The sequence below is a fragment of the Rattus norvegicus genome, chromosome 11, assembly GCF_021556685.1.
Source record: "Rattus norvegicus strain SHRSP/BbbUtx chromosome 11, alternate assembly SHRSP_T2T, whole genome shotgun sequence".
In the NCBI taxonomy this organism is placed as follows: domain Eukaryota; kingdom Metazoa; phylum Chordata; class Mammalia; order Rodentia; family Muridae; genus Rattus; species Rattus norvegicus.
In genome coordinates, this window is record NC_141544.1 from 55,642,976 (window position 1) to 55,668,785 (window position 25,810).

At 42.0% G+C, this 25,810-nt stretch overlaps 1 protein-coding gene and 1 long non-coding RNA gene across 7 annotated transcripts in view; one reads left to right on the plus strand and one right to left on the minus strand.

The window, feature by feature from the left end:
• Positions 1-225: 225 nt before the first annotated feature.
• Positions 226-25,810, minus strand: part of LOC148002572 (uncharacterized) — an 82,514-nt gene continuing 56,929 nt past the window's right edge. Inside the window, exons 5-6 of one of the 6 annotated variants that reach the window (XR_015633383.1) lie at positions 2,326-2,405; positions 226-419 (exon numbers count right to left, since the gene is read on the minus strand). This is a non-coding gene — a long non-coding RNA (uncharacterized LOC148002572). Of the gene's footprint in view, positions 420-1,619; positions 2,406-18,802; positions 19,726-22,348; positions 25,495-25,810 lie in introns of those variants that run through there. The other 5 variants (XR_015633380.1, XR_015633381.1, XR_015633382.1 and 2 more) reach the window with 5 other exon arrangements.
• On the plus strand, positions 10,681-14,834 carry Ftdc2 (ferritin domain containing 2). Its single transcript, XM_087577217.1, has 4 exons — positions 10,681-10,776; positions 11,205-11,348; positions 12,772-12,891; positions 14,008-14,834. The coding sequence occupies exons 1-4, from the start codon at positions 10,681-10,683 to the stop codon at positions 14,158-14,160; spliced, it is 513 nt and encodes a 170-aa protein (XP_087433343.1). The 3' UTR covers positions 14,161-14,834.

Sequence of the window (25,810 nt, forward strand, 5' to 3'; positions counted from 1 at the left end):
ACCTGCTTCCCCAGCCCCCACAAGCTCATGGTCACCCCATAAGAAAATGGACTCATTCTAGTTTCAAATGCCTCGAGTCATTAACAGCCACAGTGTTCTTTAAAAGTCCAAAGTCTCACCATGCCCCCCAATCCCACTCACTTCCGTCCCTTTGTGTCTGCCCTCCATCCTGGCAACCTCCCCACCAAAACAAAAAATAACATAAATGAATAAAAAACAAAATTTCACAAAGAATCAATAAAGATTTTTTTAAAAACCCAGCAAATCATGAACTTTTGTAGACTGCAATACAATTTAGGGGACTGGATAGAGCGCATTTGTGAAAGACGAATCTGGATGAATGGTGAGCTCTTTAGCTTCATTTTGAATGGATAGATTTTGTGACAAGAGACTCCAGCCACTCTCTTCACTGTGAGCCTCTGTGAAATAAAATGTTTAAAAGGTCTTACAATGTAACAGCGTTACAATGTAACATTCTTACAATGGCACTGAATAAATAGTCCCATCCCAAAATGGGAGGAATCAGGACATACATAGCAAGGAAAGGTTGGATCAAAACAGGACCCAAAACCACATAGAGAAAACACCAAGGCATATAATGCCACATTGGGCATCGCTGGACTCCACAGGGCTTAGGACCTCTATGTTTGCATCTCTGTTACAAAGCATACACAGCCTCACTCCCAGGCTGACTGCATGTCCCATCTGGAATTGTCTTGTCAGAAGTCAGGCTTTTCATCTCAAACATCCTGTCGTATTTATTGTACTTTAAGCTTTACCGTCATAGTTTCATGCAATGGCCCCTTAGGAATCTCCTTGAGATGTGCCAGCCCTGACACACGTTGCTAGCTGTAGAAGCCTTCTGGAAACTTAACTGAGCTTGATTCTTTCAGGCCTGCAAAACCATACTACCAAGCTACACTGCCAAGACCTACTACCAGCTCAAGGGGTTCAGTGGCCATTACATGCCTGAAAAACATTTCCTCCAGTGGTTCAGTTCAGTCCATTTTAAGTTGATTTTTGTATTTTACAACCCTGCTCTTACCTTCAGGGTATCTTAGTATTGTCCCAGGACACAGGAGGAGGAATAGCATCTTAAGCAATGCTAATAGCATTATCAATGACAGATTAGAGCTGTTTTCATACTGGCCCTGTCTGTATCTTTAAACCCAGTCTTTTTGTACCAAAGGGCACTCTTTTCCTATTTCTCTATGGTTTGCTGTTCTGTCTTGACGTGCACCTGGATGAGAACAGGATGAGAACAGCAAGAGGTAATCGTGGCACAGCCTGAATGCTACCCTGTCTTGACCTTTCTTCCATCTCACAAAATTACCCCGTTGGTTCTAAACTTGGCCTCACTCAGGTTGCGAAGACTCAGGCAGGATGCAGCTGGATGGACTATTTGCCAGACCATAAAGCAAATAGTCACCAGTCCGGTTGTCCATAGCATCCTTATCTCAACCTAAAATCACATGTCAGGCTCCCACATGCAGACCAAGCCTGCATCTCGCTTGGTCTTCTCAAACTGCACAGAATGGACCATTAAATTACATTCACTGCACTCTAGCACTCTTTCAATTCTTCCAGATTCCTACGGCAAACCAGTTCCAAAGACCTCTGAGCTACATGGCCAGATTTATTGTCGCAACCATTCCACAAGAGTACCAGTTTTCTGTCTCAGTTTCTTTTCTCATCATAGTAACAAAATGCCTGACCAAATGGCTTAGAGAGTCTTGCTCTACCCTACAGCCAATGGAAAGAGATGAGGAGATCCACCGCCAACCAGTAAATGGAACTCAGGGAGTCCTCTGGAAGAGTTGGGGAAGGATTGTGGGACCGGAAGGGACAGCGACTCCATGGAAGACCAAGAGAGTCAACTAACTTGGACCCTTGGAGACTCCCAGAGACTGAATCACCAACCAAAGAGTGAGCACAGGCTGGACTTAGGACTCCTACACATATGAGTAGCTTGGTTTTCATGCAGGTCCCCAACAACTGGAGCCATTGCTGTCCTTGAGCCTGTTACCTGCCTGCCTGTGAATCCTGCATCTCCAAGTGGGCTGTCTTGTTTGGCTTCAGTGAGAGAGGATGTGCCTGATGTGAGGGGAGGTTTGAGGGGTGATGATACCTAGAGGGGAGCTCCCCCTTCTCAAAGGAGAAAGAAAGGAAGAAATTCGAGGTCTGTGTGAGGGGATACTGGGAGGAGAGGGGGACTGGTATTGGGATGTAAATGGAATGAAGAAAAAGAGAGAGGGAGAGAGGGGGAGGGAGAGAGGGAGGGAAGGAAGAAGGGAGAGAGAGGGTGAGGGCAAGAAGTCGGTTTGCCTTGTGGTTGAAGAGGAGATATTCATCCTTCACAGCAGGAATGTCAAGGCAGTGGGATCATGGGATAGCTGGTTACGAACCTAAGAAGGAAAAAACTCGATCAATTATAAAATGTCACCCATTAACTTAGATTTATTAGAAGAAGATTAGATGGAGAAAGGCAAACACCTAAAGAACATCTTAAGATATTTCTCTGTGCCACTAGGTTCCTTTAACATCACATTCCTGTTGTATCCAGCCAGCATGTCAGCTCATGCCAAGGAAAATCACATGAGTCAGCTACCCACCTCCCCATCCTTCTACCCACCTCCCCACCTTCTACCCACCCCCCATCCTTCTACCCACCTCTCCACCTTCTACCCACCTCCCCATCCTCCTACCCACCTCCCCATCCTTCTGATACCTGTACCAATCCTATGTAGCCCTCTTTCTGTCATAGGATGCCACTGACTACTTGATTCTATCACTTGGGGTTTGCTTTTGTTTTGCTTGTTTTTTCCTAGTGTTTGGGTCAAACTAAGCAAGTATCGAACCAAGCACATTTGTCTAAACAGAGACAGCCATGTTTTTTCCTCACCCAATACCACAGACTAGTTCCTCAGCAGAACAGGAACAGTGGCAGTACAGGGAAAATAACCTCAGAAAGGATTGTCCATACCACAGATCAGGATAGAAGGGTAGACTTGGGGGAGGGGGTTGTTTTATTTTTCTGCTGTTGTAATTGCTATTTTGGGTGGTAATGAGAGTAGTGGTCATGTGTGTGTGTATGTGTGACATGTCCACCACAGCACCTACATTCATAAAAGAAACCTTACTAAAGCTCAAAGCACACATTGCACCTTACACAATAATAGTGGGAAACTTCAGCACCCCACTCTCATCAATGGACAGATCATAAAATCAGAAACTAAACAGAAACAGATACAGTGAAAGTAACAGAAGTTATGAACCTAATGGATTTAACAGATATTTATAAAACATTGCATCCTAAAAGAAAAGAATATACCTTCTTCTCAGCACCTCATGGTACCTTCTCCAAAATTGACCATATAATTGGTCACAAAACAGGCCTCCACAAATATAAGATGATAGAAATAATCTCGTGCATCCTATCAGATCACCATGGACTAAGGCTGGTCTTCAATAACAACAAAAACATCAGAAAGCCCACATATACATGGAAGCTGAACAACATTCTACTCAATGATAATGGTCAAGGGAGGAATAAAGAAATTGAAGACTTTGGAATTTAATGATAATGAAGGCACAACATACCCAAACTTATGGGACACAATGAAAGCAGTGCTAAGAGGAAAACTTATAGCTCTGAGTGACCCTAATAAGAAACTGGGCAAAGCATACACTAGCATCTTGACAGTACACTTGAAAGCTCTAGAACAAAAAGAAGCAAATACACACAAGAGGAGAAGAAAAGGAAATAATCAAACTCAGGACTGAAATCAACCAAGTAGAAACAAAAAGAATTACACACAAGAAAAAAAATCAACAAAACCAGGCAGGAGTTAGTTCTTTGAGAAAATCAACAAGAAAGAAAAACCCTTATCCAGACTAACCAGAGGACATAGAGACAGTATCCAAATTAACAAAATCAGAAATGAAAAGGGAGACATAACAACAGAATCTGAGGAAATCTAAAAAAATCATCAGATTCTACTACAAAAGCCTATATTCAACAAAATTGGGAAATCTGGAGGAAATGGACACTTTTCAAGACAGATCCCAGGTACCAAAGTTTAATCAGGATCAGATAAACCATCTAAAGGGTCCCATAACTCCTAAAGAAATACAAGCTGTCATTTAAAGTCTCCCAACCAAAAAAGCCCAGGACCAGAAGGGTTTGGTGCTGAATTCTATCAGATCATCATAGAAGACCTCATACCAACACTCTCCAAACTGTTCCACAAAACAAAAACAGAGGGAACACTACTCAATTCATTCTATGAAGCCACAATTACACTTGTAGCTAAACCACACAAAGACCTAACAAAGAAAGAGAATTTTATACCAATTTTCCTTATGAATATCAGTGCCAACATACTCAATAAGATAACTGCAAACCGAATCCAAGAACACATCAAAACAATCATCAAATATGATCAAATAGGCTTCATCCCAGGGATGCAGATAGGGTTCAATATATGGAAATCTATCAATGTAATCCACTATATAAACAAACTCAAAGAAAAAAAACCACACATACTCATCTCATTAAATGCTGAAAAGAATTTGACAAAATTCAACACCCCTTCATGATAAAAGTCTTGTAAAGATCAAAAATTCAAGGCCCATATCTAAACATAGTAAAAGCAATATAAAGCAAACCAATAGCCAACATCAAACTAAGTGGAGAGAAACTTGAAGCAATCTCACAAAATCAGGGACTAGACAAGGCTGCCCACTCTCTCTCTACTTAGTCAATATAGTTCTTGCAGTCATAGCCAGAGCAATCAGACAACAAAAAGAAGTCAAAGGGATACAGATTGTAAAAGAAGAAGTCAAAATATCACTATTTGCAGATGATTTGATAGTACACCTAAGTGACACCAAAAATTCCACCAGAGAACTTCTACAGTTGATAAACAACTTCAGCAAAGTGGCTGGATATAAAATTAACTAAAACAAATCAGTAGCCTTCCTCTACTCAGAGGATAAACAGCCTGAGAAAGAAATTAGGGAAATGACACCCTTCACAATAGTAACAAATAATATAAAATACCTTGGTGTGACTCTAACCAAACAAGTCAAAGATCTATAAGACAAGAACTTCAAGTCTCTGAAGAAAGAAATTGAAGTTCTCATAAGATGGAAAGATTTCCCATGCTCATGGATTAGCAGGATTAATTTAGTAACAATGGCCATCATACCAAAAGCAGTCTACACATTCAATGCAATCCCCATCAAAATCCCAACTCAACTCTTCACAGAATTAGAAGGAGCAATTTGCAAATTCATTTGGAATAACAAAAACCCAGGATAGTGAAAGCTAGCCTCAACAATAAAAGAACTTTTGGAGGAATCACCATCCCTGACCTCAAGTTGTATCACAGAACAATAGGGATAAAAACTGTATGGTATTGGTACGAGACAGGCAGATAGATCAATGGAATAGAATGGGAAACCCAGAAATGAACCCACACACTTATGGTCACTTGATCTTTGACAAAGGAGTTAACACCATCAAATGGAAAAAAAGGAAGCATTTTCAACAAATGGTGCTGGTTCAACTGGAGTTCAGCACGTAGAAGAATGCAAATCGACCTATTCATATCTCCTTGTACAAAGCTGAAGTCCAAGTGGATCAAAGACCTCCACATAAAACCACAAACACTTAGACTGACAGAAGAGAGAATGGCGAAGAACCTTGAACACATAGGCATAGGGGAATATTTCCTGAACAGAACACCAATGGCTTTTGCTCTAAGATCAAGAATAGACAAATGGAACCTCATGAAATTGCAAGGCTTCTGTAAATCAAAGAACACTGTCAATAGAACAAAGCGGCAATCAACAGGTCCTACATCTGATTGAGGGCCAATATCTAATATATATGAAGAACCAAAAAGTTAGACTCCAGAGAACCAAATAATCCTATTAAAAAATGGGGTACAGAGCTAAAGAAATAATTCTCAACTGAGGAATATTGGATGGCTGAGAAGCACCTAAAGAAATGTTCAACATCCTTAGTCATCAGGGAAATGCAAATCAAAAACAACTCTGATATTCCACCTCACACCAGTCAGAATGACTAAGATCAAAAACTCAGGTGACTGAACAGATGTTGGTGAGAATGTGGAGAAAGGAACACTCCTCCATTGTTGGTGGGATTATAAGCTGGTACAATCACTCTGGAAATCACTCTAGACGTTCTTTAGAAAAATGGACATAGTACTACCTCAGGACCCAGCTATACCACCCCTGGGCATATACCCAAAAGATGCTCCAACATATAACAAGGATATATGCTCCACTATGTTCATAGCAGCCTTATTTATTACAGACAGAAGTGGAAACAACCCAGATGCCCTTCAACAGAGGAATGGATACAGAAAATGTGGTACATCTACACAATGGAATATTACTCAGCTATCAAAAACAATGACTTTATGAAATTCGTAGGGAAATGCATGGAACTAGAAAATATCATCCTGAGTGAAGTAATCCAGTCACAAAAGAACACACATGGTATGCACTCACTGATAAGTGGATATTAGCCCCCAAACTCAGCATACCCAAGAAACAATTCACAGACCATATGAAGCTCAAGAAGGAAGACCAATGCCATCATCTGCTACATGTGTGGAAGCTTTAGTTCTTCTTAGAAGGATAAACAAAATACTCAGTGGGGGAAATACAGGGACAAAGAGCAGAGCAGGGTCTAAAGGAAAGGTCATCCAGAGACTGCCCCACCTGGGGATTCATCCCATATGCAGTCACCAAACCCAGACACTACTGCTGATGCCAAGATGCTTACCATTGGACTGAGCATGAGGACCCCAATGAAGGAGTTAGAGAAAGGACTGAAGCAACCCCATAGGAAGAACAACAATACCAACCAACCAGATCCCCCAAAGCTCCCTGGGACTAAACCAACAATCAAAGAGTATACATGGAGGGACCCATGGCTCCAGCCGCATATGTAGCAGAGGATGGCATTGTCTGGCATCAATGGGAGAAGAAGCCCTTGGTCTTGTGAAGGATCATTTCCCCAGAGTAGAGGAATGCCAGGGTGGTGAGGTGGGAGTTGTTGTGTGGAAGGGGGAGCATCCTTATATAAGAAAGGGGAGGGGACATGGGAGAGGGAGGAACCAGTAAAGGGGATGACATTTGAAATGTAAATACATAAAATACCCAGTAAAAATAAATAAATAAATAAATAAATAAATAAATAAATGCTAAAACCATAAAAAAGATATTATAGGCAGCAAATATATAAAAATGATCAATATCATTGATCATTAAAGAATATACATCAAAGCCACAGCGCCTTATTATCTGTCTCCATTTATAATATTTGTAAAAAGTGTTGGCAAAAAAAAAAAAAACAGAGAAAAGGAAACTCATGTCCCATGGGAAAAGTAAAATTAAATGAATATAAACCTTTGGAAATCAGCACAGATGTATCTCAAAAAACGACACTCTGTGCCAGTAACGGCTCAGTGAGAAGGACACTGGCCACTCAAGTCTGGTGACTTGAACGCCATCCCAGGAACCCATGAAAAGTGGAAGGAAGAAATAAACTATTATTTTACTCTTTCTTTCTATATTTTTTCCCTTGCATTGACATTATAGGCCTTGAGGACCTCATTGGATCAAGTGGAAGAGAAACGAAAGTCAACATATTTTTAAAATATCTTTAAAAGTAGTGCTTCTGTCTAGCATGCCAAGAAGAATGCATTGATTTCATGAACATTTGTGATATGTTTATTAATTAATAGAACAATTACCAAAAAAAAGAGTCACCAGAAATCAGACTCTTCTGACTATTTTTTCTTTGGTGACCAACTTTATACTTTTGAAGTCCTTTTAACAACTTATTCAGCTGAGTATAATTCACTAAATTATGGCTCTGATAGGTCAAGCAGTCTCTAAAGTGGTCTAGCAAGCAGGAAAAATTAACACTAAGTCCCCTTTCCTCATGAAGTTTATAAAGCAATGAAGCATATTGGCCACATATTCTTTACACAATAGGAACAATGACTGTTCATGAAAGTCATTCTTAATGATAAGGACTTCCCAGTTGAACTAAATGTGGAAAGCTCCCCTTGCTTCCTCTTTGCTAGAGATGACAAGGTAGAGTAACACTGAAAATGCAAGAATTTGGATTAAGTTTTTAAAAATTGAAAAGGAGTTACAGAACACACACACACACACACACACACACACACACAACTGTCTTCATTTTTTTTTTCAACACATTCCAGGAATGAAGATACAAGAACATTAGATAACAAAATTGATCTCACATACTAATCCAAAGGCCACCTCAAAATATAACAGTTTGAAGGAAATCATGTTTTCAAAAATATAAACTATAGCCAAAGTGCTTACAGAAGGGCTTCAAGTTCTACCTTACATATTTCTGTAATGTTGGAATATTTCATAATAATTATGCTTTCCAATTAGAAAAAGAATGTCTTAAATGTGTATAATTACACCCATTCAGGAGTGTATATTGGAATAATTCCTTTGTTCTGTTATGTTCCTTTATCACAACAAAATGATTATAAAAGCTATGAAAATATGGAAAGAAAAATATGAAAAAAATTGAAGCTCTTTCAAAATGGTTAAATTGCAATATTAACAGCTTTTTTTTTTTAGTAATGTCTAACCATGGGATAGAGCTAATACTCATACATATGAGTGCATATATATATATATATATATATATATATTATATCTGAATAGAAATACATTCAGCGTCCTGTTTTGTCACAAAAGGAATGGTAGAGTCATTACATGTTTGTGTGGAAGTACCATAAGGATCATGTAGAGATATCCAAGGATTCATTAAATCTTTCTATAAAACCTACAATTTGTGGATTCATTCTCATATTAACTGTATCACATTGAGAATGATAAACCAAATGTTTTTATCACTAGCTCCTATTCCTTGCACAGTATTCTGATCTTTTGAAAAGTGTCATGAACTGGGAGAGGATGAATTGGGTTCTTGCTCTACTGAGCTGTGAGCAGAACCAGTGGACAATCTTCACGGCTACTGCGTTCTTTCCCCTTGCCTTGCTTTGACCTTCAGAGTCCAGTAGTCCCAACTGTTTTAGCACTTCTGCATCCCAAGAACTCTCTGCCATGGAGATCTTGACAGTTCTGACATGTCAGGGCAGCACAGTAGCTTCTGGAGAACGTCTTTTCTTTCCTCCCTCAAAGATCACCAGCAGTGTGATTTCTACCTTACAGAACTTTATTAGAAGCTTTTCAAGAATGTCCTTAAAAACTTTTCTCTCAAGGTGTGTCCCTGCATTGGCAGCAGCAGGTTAGAGATGCAATGTCAGGCTCCACCAATCAGAGTTTTGCATTTGAACCAAAGCCCCAGGTGATTCCTTTGCAAACTGTGGTGTGAGATGCACTGTCTTAAACCACCTCTCCTTTCTAAAATGGAAACATAAATTCAACTGGGACAAGGGCAGTGTTGAATCAGGAATCGAAAGAGACAAACGAAGTAAGATTTTTATAATCATTCCTTCCTTAAGATGATCTTGTATGTGAAATTCAGCCCTGAAAGCTTAGTCCCTTCGTTTAACATGACTCTTCCCTCCTCCCTCCTCCCTCCTCCCTCCTCCCTCCTCCCTCCTCCCTCCTCCCTCCTCCCTCCTCCCTCCTCCCTCCTCCCTCCTCCCTCCTCCCTCCTCCCTCCTCCCTCCTCCCTATGGAGGCTGCTAAGCTCCTCACCACCTCACAGAGAGGGACTTTTGGATACGTGCTATTTCGATTTGTATTCATCCAGACATGATTTAAGTCCAAGTAGAGATCCACCAGGCAGACGGAATATTTTACCCTTTACTCACATGGCCAATATACTGCAATTAATCAGCACCGATTCAACACACTGCCTAAGATCACCCCATTATGGGCCATAGAAATAGTGAAATAAGTTCAGCAGCCCCTGTTCTCAGGAGACAATGGAGAAGTTGATGCCAGAACACAGAGAGACTTCAGAACGATGGAGTGAACCCAAAGATCCCCACAGAGGAACTGGGAAATGATGACCTCATCTGGTAGCTACAGTTTTGTGCTCCTGTTCTCCAGGCAAATGCCTTACTTCCGGTTTAGTTTCTCTGCCCCAAATAAGACAAATTTAAAGTGTATACTTGTCAGAGACTCGGCCCTACCCTCCCCAGCTGACATGATTTTGATTTTTCAGAACTCTGCCTTATCCCACATTAAGCTCAGCTGTGTCTTGCTGAGGCCTTTTGTACAAGGTTTGGGGTCACGGGGCAGACTCTCCGCTGAGCCAGCATGCTGCTCTCATAGGTTTTAGAGGAGACGAGTGAGTGGAGGCAATGAGTTACATTACATCGCTATCCCGGAGAACATCAGCCTTCTCTAATCATGTTTAGAAATATGAGCAAGAACACTGAACATGGAGGTAATTAGAAAGGAAAGCTTTTCCCACAAACATCTCTTACTGGTATCCTTTGACTAGAGTCATTCTTTCATTGAGAAACGGTGTCTTTATTGGTCAGTTAGTTACTACTATTAATCACAGCTGGCAGGAATTTCACCTTGCTGTTAGAAGTGGGCTGACATATCAGATTTAAGAAGCACTCTAGGACAGTGAGAAGCTCCTTTTATGGTTGAATTCCCCTTAATGCTGAAATGTTTTCCTACCAACCCTTTTCTCAAGAATGCACAGATGCTTTGAACAGAGTCGTGGCTTACCACCTGCATACCTCCCATGTGTATTTAGCAATGGTTAGTATGGGCTCTTAAGCAACTATGTGGGAAGATTTTGCTCTCATCCGGGTGACAGTGGATTTGATAGCCTGTAGAAATGTTCGTCGCTACATCTGCAATCTGATATTGGGCAAAATAGCAACTCGATGGTTAGGATGTTGATGTTTTGCAGTCTGTTGATTTAGAACTCAAATCATAGACTATAAGAAGGAGAAAGACATTTTCAGTGGGTCCTCCCAAATAAACCGGCATTTAACAGCAGAGGGAGGCAGAATAAATGGGTTTATACCAGTATGCGGTTTTCGTTTTAAATGTAGACATGTTGGGATTAATGAAACTTTCACTGTGCCTCTGTCCTGAATCTAACAATTAATGACTGGAAGTGTTCGTAACAAAATGAATCTTCCCTTGCCCTCGGTGTTCTCATATTCTCATCTCTATTCTAGGCCTACAGTTTCAGGAATGACAAGAGAATTCCTCCTTTTGTCGAGTACTTTGAAACCCTGGCTAACACCAGGAGGGAAGATGCAGATGCATTTCTAAAACATCTCTGGAAACGTAACACAGCGATCTGCCCTCCAACGTTAGAGGTAACTATGATGTTGCTGTGATCATCTCTGCGGGGCTTTGTCTAGTCCAGGAACTGATTGTGAAAGACCTCCGGAGAGGACCTTTCCCTCAGGAGGAGACCCCAAGCGCCCAATGACCGAGCCGAGGCCACTCGGATGCAATCAGCAAGAGGGTTTATTGGAAAACACAGGTACCTGCGGGCACACAGTCTCTTCGGAGGACTTGCGCGCCCAGCAGCTCCAGCATGGGGCTTTTATAGGGTTTGGGGAAGCAGAAGCGGGCGTACAGAAGCAGATGCATAGTTACGGGGATTGGTGGATTTAAACGAGGCATATAGACATGTTCACATATGGTTGGTTATTTCACATGATGAGGTAATAAGGTATAGCTACACACATTGGCAGATTTGCATCATATTCGAATGAGGTTGTAACATGGTAAAAGAGTATGTGCGGGCTGGGACGTCCTGAATGTCGGGGGCTAGGGGCTTATCCCTTCCTGCCAGATCCGGTACTCCTAGTCTGTTCTGTATTCCTTTCCTTTTATGGTCTGTTAGTTTTAACGGTGACTCGGCCCTAGGTATCTGGGCGTGCCTGGGCTCGTTCAAGCCTGTTGCAGCTCTGAGTTAAGACTCATGGGGTGGGTCTTTCAATTGGTTGTCATTTTACTAGTTTATTCGTGTTGTCAGATGGTCTTCTTTGTAGCTAAGCTCAAGAAGCTTGTGCCTTTGGGGTAAGACTTAGTCACTGACGTGCTGTTTAGACCAAGGGCAGTCTGTGCGTCAGCAGCACCAGCTCCACCTGAGGATCCTAAGAAATGTGAATTCGTCGACCCCAGTCCATGGCCAGGCTATCTGTGGGTGGGACTTTAGGGTTGTGTGTTAACAAGCTTTTCCGTCCCCTCCTAACTTGATCCAGATGTCGTATAGACTGAGGAACAGCATATGTACCAACCTGTTAACGCCCCCTCTCATGTCACTAGTTCATCCACAGGTTCAGGTATTTATTGTCTGCCTTGTCAGTGTCTCACTCCGCCTCATTTCTCAGGGAAGAAACTCAAAAGAAACAGTCCGAAACTCGGGGACATTACATCTAAAATCTTGCTGTTGTTTGTAATCAAAGCTTTAAAAAAAAATTTCTGAAATTGAGAAAACTGTGCTATCGCTACAGACTTCCGAAGCTACTGGAGTAATTGAATAGACACCTAGGCCATTTATCCTCCATGTCCTTGATCTGTAGCACATTAAAAATGACCTCTGCAGGTAAACTATATGATCCTCTCGATTAAATCAGTGTTTGGAAGTGAGCCAGCCAGACTCAGCGGACTCCAAGGCACCTCCGGTTTGTGGAAACTATCAGATCATGCAAGTCTCATCACTGTGTAGAATGTAGAATGAAACGCTGTTCTGAAGAAGAAAATTAACGGGTCTGTTCCTCTCAACAGAAGGTTGACATGATGGAAATAACCACACCCATAGAAGCCATCCTACTGGCCCAGGAGATGGAACGAACATTAACCAGCATCCTGGTAGGCCTACAGGGTGCTGCACGCCGTGAGTCAGACGTAAGTAGTTAATTGAGTCTAATGTTGTCACTTCTCAGTTTTGGCTAGCAAAATGAGAATTTTCCTTTAGGATTGGCAGGTAGAAGTAAGGGCCAAGAGAATTGATCTAGAGCATTCAAAACCTGTAGGTGAATACAGGCACCCACCCGCTTAAAGCATGCTGGGGTATTTCATCAGGAGTGTAGGACTTCACAGAACAAGCATTCACATTGTGTGTTGACCCCTAAAGAAGGGCTGAACATTATTGCTAAGAGTGACTGGGCATGAGAGGTTAGAGGTCTTAACAATCCTTAAGATTGCAACTCATTATGGGATAGACTTCTCAGAGGTAATGTGTCTTGGATAATTATACAAAATAATGTTCTGGTGCCAGCTTGCAAATGCCTAAGTTCATCCCATCTCCCTAAACATTTGAAGAGCTCACTACGAAAAGCTGCTGGCATCCACTCACGGTGTGTTTTGTTTGAATACGCTTTGCACAGGGTCTCTAATTTGCCTTTGAACTAAGTTCCAGGGACTGCTACTGCCAGCTGGGAGGTACCATTTGAGATGTTCCTGTACTATAGTCTTGATGAAATCATCCTGGCTATTGATGAACTCTCCTTTGCAATGCAGAACTCCCTTGCCACGCCCATAGCATCTCAGGAACCCAAAAAGAAGAAAGCACAAAAGTTCTCCACCCCAGTTAGACAATACACTCACTGAGCAACTCTAAAAGAGATGTAAATAGCTTGGCTTCAGGCTGGAACACTATATCTAAGTCTTTGAAAATTTGCTCTGGGTATCTAGTCAAAGTCTCCATGTGATTCAAGTTAAGGGGGTAGAAAAGCATGTGTTTCTTAAAGAGAACACCCCTGAGGAAAAAGCCAGGCGTGCTGAGTGTCTATTCACCCAGAGGTTTTCAATGTCATTGATCAGCATGTTTGGCCCTTCAGTCTGCATAAGAATTGTCTGGTCCTTCTTCGTACTCAGTACTTGGTGATTTAAGTTTACTTTGGGCAGAACTTGAGATTCTGTGTGTCTGCATGCTTTGGACTACAATGTGGGTAGGTATATTGCCTCACGTTTCAGACTTGGTCCTTAATGAATGTCCTTTCCTGTTGTTTATGTCTGTAGCTCTTAAGACTTTTAACATCGGTCCTCCGTAAACAGAGAAAGAATGAAGATTATATGAAAACTCAACTTACTTTTCATCAAAGAGTAGAAAAGGAGAGAGAAATGCAAGTCCAGACTAAAAAACCTTCTACCTTACTTAATAGAAAGCCTTAACCTCAGAGGCTAGAGAAAGCACATTGGAGATCATGAAGTCAGTGGTTTAAGAGGCTTCGTCACCTCCGATTGCTGAAGACTGCTTTCTTTTCCATTTTCCTAATAATGCTCACGGTTTGGATAAAAATAAATCTGTTTTGCATCATAAATATGCTTAAGGGTTTAATGCATGAGAAGGGACAAATGTGGGCTGGTAAAAATATCCTGAGGGCACCAAGTACATTGTTTTGTTTTCACTTATGGTTCCCAAACATCCTGTGACAATCAAGATTAGGAGAATTCAAGTACAAGTGATTGTATAGAAATTAGGTGATAAAACTTTATTTTTATCTCATGTGTATGGGTGTTTTGCCTGCAAATATATCTGTGAAGCACACAGCGCAATGCAGTGCCTGTAGGGTCCGGAAGAGGCTGTTGGACCCCTGGAACTGAGTTACAGACACTTGGCTGGCCACCATGTGGGTGCTGGTGCTCAAGTCCAGGTCCTCTAGAAGAGCAGCCAGTGCTCTTAACATCTGAGCCATCTGTCCAGCCATTGGTCGAAGTTAAAATCCCCATATCCTGCCCTCATTTGTGTGTGTATTTTAAATTGGAAGATTTTGTTGTCTCTTTTGGTTTTCTTTCTTTTCTGCTTTTGTGTTTGGTTTTGTTTTCTTTTGTTTTCAAATAAATTCAGTTTGAAAACAAGAGTTGTTCATGTAGGAAGGATGACCCTCACCTGAAGGGTATACAGCAGATGGTCGATGCCCTCTGGTGCTGCCTTTTCATAAGCAGAGAGATGGGTGGAATGAAACAGAGGCAATTAAGTTACTATAGTCCAGCATGCGGGCTTCCCCTACTCCCTTACAGCGAGCCACCTAGCAGCTACTGGAGCATTGTTTTCAGGAGCAAACAATGTAAACTTAGGTCGGTCTTGCCATTGCTAATGAGACTAGTACAGAAAAAGGGGCTTTAGAGCATGTATTCTGACTCCAAAAACCTTGTTAGTTCTGCATTTGTGGGTTTAGTTCTTTTACTTTATTGACAGTTTAATAACATATAAAATGAGGTTAGCCCTTTCATCAATACTATTAAATAAGTAAATACACATAAAATACATAAAACAGCATCTATCCTGATTATGTATTCTATTTTTATAATATTAATACCTTTTAAACACAAAATCTTGGATAGGTAAGGAACAAACCAATACGACAATAGGATAGGAACTAGAGAGAGGTGGGTCCGTGGTTAATACTAGCGGCTCTTCCAAAGGACCTGGGTTCAGTCCCAGCACTCACATGGTCTAGAGCTGGGATGGCTGTGAAATATGGGTGGGGGTGGAAACTACTACTACTATTGGTTCTCTAAAGGAGCATGGTATCAAACTGCCTTCTAAGTATATTTATAGCCATAGACTAGTGTTGCTCTCTGCCTTGGTCAGAGAAATATCTGTTTGTAGTTCTCTCTCTCTCTCTCTCTCTCTCTCTCTCTCTCTCTCTCTCTGTAAGGTTCAGGAGCTCAGAAAGTGGAGGTGATGTAGCTTCCATCACCAAGATCCACATGGTGGAAGGAGGTAACTGATCCCCCTAAGGATCATCTGTACACCACGACACATGTGTGCACACACAAGAACACACACACGCATGGGTGCATAATTGTTTACAAATATTAAATGAGCAAAGATATTCGTTCACCTAGAAGAGTTGCTGCTAGTGTGAAGCCACGGAGGTGAGTTAGGCATCCTGGAAGCTGTAATGTGGCCTCAGTCCCACTCGTACCTGTCCTAGATTGCTAGAACCAGGAATGGAGAGTCACCATGCCCAGAGAGAAAGGTTGACAGGAAGAGAACTGGGAAGGAACTAGGGTTGCAAGTGGACTGTGGAACCCAACAAAGAATTAAGAAAACCTGCCTTGTCACGTACAACCTTGAAAGCAACCCCAAAAGCAAAGTTGGGTTGTGAGGACACATATGAGTAAAAATGTAACACAGAGACACATCTGCCACCAAGCCTTACATCTTCATTCAAGACCTGCAGACTGCAGGTGCTGTATGTGGGCCTGGGGCTCCCCTTCACCTTTAGTACCAGTCGTTTAGAACCTGGGCATGACACCCAGGCACTGCTTGCTCAAGGATCTCAACAGGGAATACAAAGAGCACTTAGTAGTGAGCCCCTGACAAAACCTAGGGAATGAGCTGTCCAGGATCAAGTCCACATCCCAGTTCTGTGACTAACACTACCCACATGATGGCTTTAAAAACAGGAACGGCAATAGCTTATTTCACTAAGCCAGCCACAGAGTCCCGGCCTGGAGAATTTGTTGTTTTCAGGTAATGAAAACATGTGAAATTTAAAATTGCTAATCCTTCATGCCACAATGCACAGACCCACAGAGGCTATGTATCAAGGAGAGGGTTCAAGTTGGGGGTGCATGGATCTCCCTGGGAAGAGCAAATTGATTAGATCTTGTGTGGGGGCTGGGAGCCAATGAGGATCAAAACAAAGGGGTCAGATGGATTGAGTTGGAGAGAGAGAGTACAGGGAGAGACAACTGGAATTGGGGTGGTGGTGCACTTTCGGGGGAGGCAGACACCTAGTACAATGGAAACTCCCTGGGGTCTATGAGGGTGACCCTACCCTAGCAAAGACTCCAATAATCGTAGATATGAAACCTGAGTCGGCCATCTTCTGTAACCAGGCAAGACTTCCAGTGGAGGGGTTGAGACACCAACCCAGCCACAAAACTTTCCACCTATAATTTGTCCTGCCTGCAAGATATGCTGGAGTAAAGGTAGTACAGAACTTGTGGAAGTGGCCAACCAATGACTGGTCCAACTTGAGACCCATGCCACAAGAGGGAGCCCATGTCTGACACTGCCTAGAGGGCCAGGAACCACAGGCTGGAATGTCTAGAGACCTAGGATAGAACTACAACCAACTGGGGAAAAAAAAAGTCAATGAAATGATCCCTAGTGATTTCCTGCTATATTCATAGACAGGAGTCTTGAGAAATCATCATCAGAGATGTTCCCTCCACCAACTAATGTGGAAACAGATGCAAAGACCCACAGCTAAACATGAGCTTAGGGAATCCTCTGGAAGGGGGGGGGGGGGAGATGGGTTGTAGGAGCCAGAGGTGTCAAGAACACCATAAGAATACAACCCACAGTTAGTTGTAACTAGGGCTCATAGGAGCTCACAGAGACTAAACTGACAATCAGGGAGCCTGGATGGGTCAGACCTAGGTCCTCTGCATCTGTGTTATGGTTGTGTAGCCGGGTCTTCTTGTGAGACTCCTAATAGTGGGAGTGGGGAGCTCTGACTCCTTTGCCTGCTTTGGGGACCCTTTTCCTCCTGCTGGGTTGCATGTTCCAGCCTTGATATGAAGTATGTGCCCAGATTCATTGCAATGTGTTATGTTGTGTTTAGTTGATATCCCTGGGAGGCCTGTTCTTTACTGAAGGGAAACAGAGAAGGAGTGGATCTGGTCCAGAGGCAGGGTTGGGGAGAGAGACTAGGAGGACAGGAGGGTGGGAAACTTGCAGTTGGGGTGTAATATATGACAGAAGAATTGATGGGTGGATGGATGAATAAATAAATAACAAATAAGCAAAAGAATGAGTTTTTAAAAAGAAAGCAAATAAACTTGCTTAACCTATTGCAAGGTGCTGCCACATGTGTCTTACATTTATTACCTACAACCAGGGAAACCAAACATCTATACTCCAGGCCCCTCTTCCTGCCTTTTCTCCTCAATCCTGCATTTTGAAAACATGAGGGCAGAGGCTAGTGCATTTGCTAAGCAGGATTCTATTCCTGTAACATACCAAGCCTTAGGAAGAAAGGCAAAATGAGGATTATCACTCCTGGAAGGGTCAGGCCAATCACCTATTAGGAGTATCTAGGACTTCCTACTTAAGAGGAAGGAGCTACATTCAAATTAAGCAAAAATCTCTCCTATTCTTGGATTTTAGTTAATTCTAGATGTAATTGGGTTTTGGGTTTTTTTTTAAAGGTTTATTTGTTTTATGTATATGAGTACACTGCTGTTGTCTTCAGACACACCAGAAGAGGGCATCCGATCCCATTACAGATGGTTATGAGCCACCATGTGGTTGCTGGGATTTGAACTCAGGACCTCTGGAAGAGCAGTCAGTGCTCTTAACCACTGAGCCATCTCTTCAGCCCTAGATGTAATTGTTAATAATTAATAATGCACAAGTTGACAAGCCAAAAATTAGTAACCACTACAGCAGCAGCTCGGCCTTGTGCCCCAGCTAAGGTATAACTGAGATGAATTCTGCCCTAATGTGTGTGTGTGTGTGTTTGTGTGTGTGTGTGTGTGTGTGTGTGTGTGTGTGTGTGTGTGTGTGTGTGTATTCCCTTAAGGGCAGGTGCCCAGGGAAATAGAACATGTGTACCCTGGAACTGGAGGTATGAGCAGTTGTGAGCTACCCAGGATGGGTGCTGAGAACAGAATCCAGATCCTCTGTAAGAGCAGAGTGCACTAAGAACTCTTAACACTCTGTTCTCTTTCCTTCCTTCCTTCCTTCCTTCCTTCCTTCCTTCCTTCCTTCCTTCCTCCCTCCCTCCCTCCCTTCCTTCCTTCCTTCTTTCCTTCTTCCCTTTTTTCCTTCTCCTTTTCTTTCTTTCTTTTTTTTCATAGAAAACTTCTCTTTTGGTTGTTCTTGTAAGATATAATTAATTCAAATAGCAATTCTTTTGGGGGCAGGGGTTGAGATTGGGTTTCTCTGTGTAGCCCCTGTTGTTCTGGAACTTTGCAGACCAGACTGGCCTTGAACTCATAGAGATCTGCCTGCCTCTGACTTCTGAGTGCTAGGATTAAATACATGTACCACCATTGCAATTCTTTTTATGAATAGGAGTTCTTACTTTTTTTACATATTTCCCTTTTGATAAAAAAGGAATAGCACTGTACTTGATAACCAAATCTACCAAATACTTCAAAAGCAAGTCTCTCCCACAACTCCCAGAAACAACCATGACTGTTAGTATACTTTTCCTGGAATGTCATATCCATAGATGGTTCTAACTCTGTTGCTCATCCTCTCTTCCTCCTCTCTTCCATATACCCCATATCTCCCCACCTCCCAGAAGGAAAAAAAAATAAATAATTTTTTAAAGGAGCTAAGTAAAAAAATATCTCTAGTCTATTTTTTCTGGAATAAACAAAAACCCTTTGCTAGTATAAGGTTAGAAAACATAACTTTTGAACATTAGACAAGTCACAAAAGTTGGTCGTGAGCAGATTCCAGCCGTCCCCATCCTAGCCTCGCTGTGCAAAAGCTGTCACCTTCAATGAACTATGAAATGATCAACTGAGTCCTTAAACTGAGCCCAATTAGTGTGAGTTGAAACATCTCCCTGAGGCTTCAGGTTGTCCCCTTTGTCGGTTGCTTCTCTTGTCACTGTGGTGAAATACATGCCAGAAGGAACGGAGAGGAGAAAAAATTTATATTGATTCAGATTCAGGGTGGAAAGGCATAGAAGTGGCTTCTGTCCTTGGTAGCAGCAACATACGGTCTCTGGGTATCTGGTTCATATATCTATTAGGAATAGAGAACTTGAGACAGAACGAGGGTTAGCTATAATCCTTCATCCCCACTGTTGGCATTCCTTCTAGTCTCTGCCCTACAGTAACCTGGCGACGGCCAGGTATGCCTGACTCCTTATAAAAGGGGCTGCTTGCCCCTTCCTCACTCTCTTGTTCTCTTTTCTTGCTCTTCTTACTCCCTTCCCCTCTTCCCTCTCTGTTCCTTCTCTCCCCATTCCCCACCACCCTCTCTCTCCATGTGTTCATGGCCTTTACTCCTTGTCTGTTTGTCTCTCTGTTTCTCTGTCTCTGTCTCTATCTCTCTCTCTCTGCCTCAACTCTCCTCCCCATGCTACTACCTCATGGGGAAGGGATGTCCCAGCATGGGCCAGCAGAGGCACCCCTTCTCCCATACCATGCCGAACCTCCACACAATATATCCCTGATTTTTTTCTTTTTTATAAAACACACACACACACACACACACACACACACACACACACACACACACACAGAGCCTGTCCTGCTAACCAGATCACAAGTTGGAAAAGTTCCCTGACCTCCCAAACAATACAATCAACTGGGAACTAACTGTTCAAACAAACAAACAAACAAAAAAATCTTAGGGGCTGGTGGGATACTTTGGGGTAAGGGGACTGTGGTAGTTTGAATGAAAATGGCCTCATAAAGACTGGAATTATTGGAGATGTGAACTTGTTGAAGCAGATGTGGTCTTATTGGAGAAAGTGTGTCACTGGGATCAAGCTTTGAGGCCTCAGAAGCTCCTAATCCTAGTGGATCATTGACTTTCTGCTGCCTACTGATCCAGATGTCGAACTCTCAGCTCCGTTTCCAGCACCGTGTCTGCTTGCATAGTGCCATGTTTCCTGCCATGATGATAATGCACTAAACTTCTGAAACTGTAAGCCGGCTCCAATTGGATGTTTCCCTTTATAACAGTTGCAATGGTTGTGGTGTCTCTTCATAGCAATAAAACCCTAAAACAGGGACACTTCACAGTCAAACCACAGTAACCTCATGTAGGACACCCATATTTTAGTTCTATTCAGTTACTTGGTAGACCGTTTACTGTCTTAGAAAATACAAATGAAAGATATTTTATCTTTGTTTATATTTAGAAATCAAGAATCCACTCTCTTGGTTTTCTACAAATACCTATTGTAGAAATAGGTGCCTTTGTGCCTTTCTACTTACCATGAAAGGTGATTTCAGAACTGGATAGGTTGAATGAATCCAGAGGGAGAGAAAAGCAAACACAAACTTCTCTCTTACTATAGACTTAGTGAACTGGCTGATGAATGCAAATTTGCCACAAGAGGAGGACAAGATAGGTATATATGAACCTCATGATACTGAAAAGTTGAGTTCACACAGAACAACAGATAAAGAGCTCAAAGTCAGAACATAGGACAACAGATAATCTTAAAGAAAACAAGAAACCTTGGGGCTTCTGTTGCAATGTCACAGGAGTGGGATAGAAGATGGCAGTAAAAAGGAAAGAGGTTCAGTGGGAAAACTGTCCACTGTCCAATCAACAGAGAATAAACCAGGAAGGGCTGAGTGCTAAAGTCTATGTAGTAATTAGATGTCACTGAAGCCAGAGTTTCAGAACACATGTGAGAGTGGGAAGTTATGGTACTGTCATTTATTGAAGGTTGATGATCCATACTTTTTGTTTGTTTTGCTGAAAGAAGTGAGACAATACAGAAAAACTAAATAAGAATATACACTCTAGACACCTCATGGGTGACCAATGGTTTTCTTCTCTTGCTAAATTATACCAGGGAGGCTCCACCCAGCAAGCATAGAAGTCAGGATGAGTGAAAAGGGGTTAGAAGTCGTGAAATAGCCACATCCAGTCCTTTCCAGAGACCTCTCTCTTGCTCCAAGTATAGGTTCAGATTTTCACTCTCACTGTAGCCAGAATCCATGCAGTTTTTATATCCCTTGTTTTAAATATGAGATGTCTATCCCAGACTCAGAAGTTAGAGTTTGGTTGCCAGTTGATAGGGCTTTCCAGTGCTCCACCCTCATGAAAGGGTAATCTCCTGAGGGAGTTATTCGAAGGAACATGATAAGAAGTAGATGATGAGGCTGCATTCAAAGAAGTCACTGGAGGTATAGCCTGGGAAGATATATATTGTCTCCTGCCCCTTCCTTCTCTTCCTCTCTCCCTCATTTTCTTCCTTTCCCATTGGTCCTTTCTCTCTTCCCTCCTCCTTCCAATATGACATGTCCAATTCCACAGTCCCTTATTTCTGAAACCCAGAGCCAGAATAAACTTTTCCTTGCCTTCAGTTGTTTCCTCTTGTGTTTCTCCAAGCAATGAATGTCCTGTGTAAGATAAGCGCTGACCTCAACTGCAACTGAATGTTATGAGATCACCACAGGGCAAATACCATTGATCCACCTAAAGCCAGAGTCATTGATTTTCTTTTTATCAGCACTTTCTGTGCCTTAGTTTCTATTAACTTTATGTGCACAGAGGGCCACTGCAGCCACATGCACATGATAAGTGAGGAAACCAAAGCTTAGGTATGTTTAGAGTGAAAGACCCCCAGAGCGGGGAGACCCTCACTCAAGCCCCGGGATGACACGATTCCCCAAGAACTCATGTATGACAGCCCTTGCTGTAATAATACAAGGTTTATTGATAGGAACCAGTGCACTGGAGTTGAGACTCGTATCCCACACAAGGGCAGAAGAGTTTGACCCCGAGTGGCTGGGAGAAGGGGTATTTAAAGGAAAAAACCACAGAAACCACAACTTAAGGGGGTAGGGATGGTGTCATTGGAAAATGTCGAGAATACCAGTGAAAAATCACAAGGAGAAACTCCCTGTTTCTCAAGATTGTTTAACTTTATGGTCCGCCAGTTCCTGGGAGAAGCTTCGTGTTTCTCAAAATTGTTCTTTAAGATTTTAATCTAACTTTATGGTCATCTAGTTCCTGGGAGAGAGTTGCTGAACTGGCTGGTGTAATTCCTCTGCTCTAAACTTTTGTCTGGGGGGGGGGCAACCTTAAAACTTCTACCTTTCAAGAGGAGATCAAGTCTAGATCTTGTCTTTAATTCTCTTAACATTATTATACTTACTGTTCTGGCTTTTACCTGGCATATAGTTGCCACTAATGCAATGTCAGTGATATTGATGAGCACATGTCCCTTACTGGGAATTTTGGGGTTACAAAGAAGCTACCAGCCTCACCTCCATCCCTCACCAGTAGCAGCACTCCCTTTGAGCCATGAGAATCCTGTCTTCAAGTGCATTACCTCATTTTGCATGATGCTCTAGGACTATGAAAAATGACTCTCAAGCAGAAGCCAGATCATTCTTAATAATCAATGGGAAATACTGGACCCTTCTAGAGGCTTTGCCAATATAAAAGAACAAAGTTATAGTAAATTATGAGTAAAGATAGAGAAAAGTACATACAATATTATTTGGCTAAAATGTTTTCTTTTCACTTTTGAGAATGACTTAAGCCATGCTTACCTTCTTTTTCTTACTATGTGTATAGCCTGGTTTTGTGTGTTAAGCTGGAGTCTCCCTTGAGGAAATGCCTCCATGAGATTCAGCTGTAAGGCGTTTTCTCAATTAGTGATCAAGGGTGGAGGGTCTAGCCCATTGTGGGTGGTGCCATCCCTGGGCTGGTGGTCTTGGCTTCTATAAGAAAGCAAGCTGAGGTTGAGGATTTAGCTCAGTGGTAGAGCGCTTGCCTAGCAAGCACAAGGCCCTGGGTTCAGTCCCCAGCTCCAGAAAAAAAAAAAAAAAAAAGGAAAAGAAAAGAAAGCAAGCTGAGCAAGGCAGGGGAAGCAAGCCATTAAGTAACACCCCTCCATGGCCTCTGTATTAGCTCCTGATTCCTGACCTGCTTGAGTTCCAGTCCTGACTTCCTTTGGTGATGAACAGCAACATGAAAGTGTAAGCTGAATAAACCCTTTCCTCCCCAACCTGCTTCTTGATCATAATGATTTGCTCAGGAATACAAACCCTGACTAAGACACTTTGTATGCCATGGATGGAGCAGGAATCTTTCCTGGGCTTCCTGAGTTGTCACACTCATTTCTACAAGTGGATCAATTTGTAAGATTAGATTCCTTGGGCTTTGACTCTCTGAAACATATTCTAAGAGGTCTTTTGATGTGGTCTTTGGATTTTTTTCTTTTCTGTTTGTTTTCAATCCTGTGTTACTTTGACTGCCCCGTCTTCATGTAACACAAACAGTTTCCCAAGAATCACCCTTTGGTAAGAGCTTGTGATCATTAATTTGGTGAATCTATGTTGGGTCACATTTCTAAGATATTTAACCAAAACTTATCCTTGCATGTTCTTGTTAAATTGTATTTTAGGTGAAATTAAGATTTATAATGTGGATGATGAGCCTCTGTTTATCACCTGAAGATTGTTTCCTGAGCAAAAAGGGATACTGCAAATTCTCTTTGGAAAAACAATTGAACCAGAGCATGCCCTCCCTGGCTCTCCAGCCTGCTGGCCCCTCCCCCATCCCTAGACACAGTGGACTTGCCAGACCCCAAAGTCCCTAAAATAAAAATCCCTTCTCCCCTCTTCCTTGTCTGAGTCTCCCTTTCTGTGTCTCACTTTGTCTCTCTACATAATAATTTATCTGTATGTGTTTGTTCTATATAATTTTAAAGGTAAAATATACATGCATACCCAAGATCACTCCTGGTTCTGCTTCCCCGACTAGATAGATAGATAGATAGATAGATAGATAGATAGATAGATAGATAGATAGACAGACAAATAGATAGATGAAGAGATAAAGAGATGCATTTACTCTATCTCTTCTATAGCTCCTTTTAAGTTTGACTAGCATTTCACCCCTCAGTGTTATCATTTTCCATTTCCTTCCTTCACTCGCATACATGCTCTTTCCTTCTTCCTATCATTCTTTTTATAAAATGGCACATTAGTCTACCACTGGGAGACAAAGAAATAATACACCTACGTGCGTTTATGCACTGAGCATGAACTGAGCAGACACTAACAGTAGACACACACTGGAAGCTTACTTTACAAGTGACACGATCAATCGGTGGACATTGCCCACACTGTTATTCCCTAGTGACCCATGGACTGAAGAGCTAACAAAGTTTGTATCTTTCACAATAAGTTCATTGTACTGCAGATAGTAAGTATAATGAAGTAATGATGTGACCTTTGAACATTGTTCTTGGAGGAACAGGTGACATTTAAGTAAAAGCAGGATAACAAACTACAATTTGTGCACAAGAAAACCAGCAACACCATGACAGCTGGCAGAGAACTTTCAGCTATCTAGATTCACAATTCCTCAAATGACTATCACAAAGGCCTCTCACCCTTCAGAAGGACTGACCATTGAGAAAATTAGAAGACAAAGCCCCGAATCCTGTTCCAATACAAAACAAAGAAAACAGGGTTCCCAGGGGAATCAGTAACTCCTCTATAAGAACCCTACCACTTCATTAACTGGAATTATAGAGATAGTTTACACTTCTAGCTTAATAGCTATGAACAATTGGCACATAGAAAATTTACATTAGAACATGCAAATATTCAGTCTGACTTGTGGTAGAGGCAGTTTCATCCCTACAGTCCGATGCTTCTTCCCCCTTTAACAACAGGACTCTAGGTTCCAAAGGGGGCAGAAGGCTTCGTCTCTGACACTGTTAATTTTACCCTCTTTTGAAGCTTTTAACCAGATATTGGTTCCAGCAAGATGTGGAAGAATCTGTGTTGTGCCACTTCCGGGTTTGACTGTTAGCAGAATGTTGACTGGAATACAGACAAAAGATAAGGAATTGAATCAGACACTGTGAACCCAGAAATGGAATCTGAAAGGCCATGCTGAAGATAATTAATGGTGCAGTGAGCTACTGTAGCTGTGTAGAAGGAAGATGGCCTCTTGCAGAGTGGCTGTGGTATGTCCCACTAGTTTCTGGTATGCAGAAAGGCTACAGACTTACATCTCAACCACCAAACATGTTGGAACTGTAGGGATAACCCCTTGTGCACTGTGTGGAAACATCACCTGTCAATAAAAAGCTGGTGGCCAATAAACTGAGGCAGGATTAGAAGAAGGTGGGACATC

Bases quoted from the DNA above. Each gene is read 5' to 3' on its own strand.
- Ftdc2 (XM_087577217.1), top strand. From the start codon at position 10,681: ATGTTTTCCTACCAACCCTTTTCTCAAGAATGCACAGATGCTTTGAAC. The intron at 10,777-11,204 runs GTTAGTATGGGC...TCTCTATTCTAG, and splicing joins CCCATGTGTATTTAGCAATG to GCCTACAGTTTCAGGAATGA. The intron at 12,892-14,007 runs GTAAGTAGTTAA...TTATGTCTGTAG, and splicing joins CTGCACGCCGTGAGTCAGAC to CTCTTAAGACTTTTAACATC.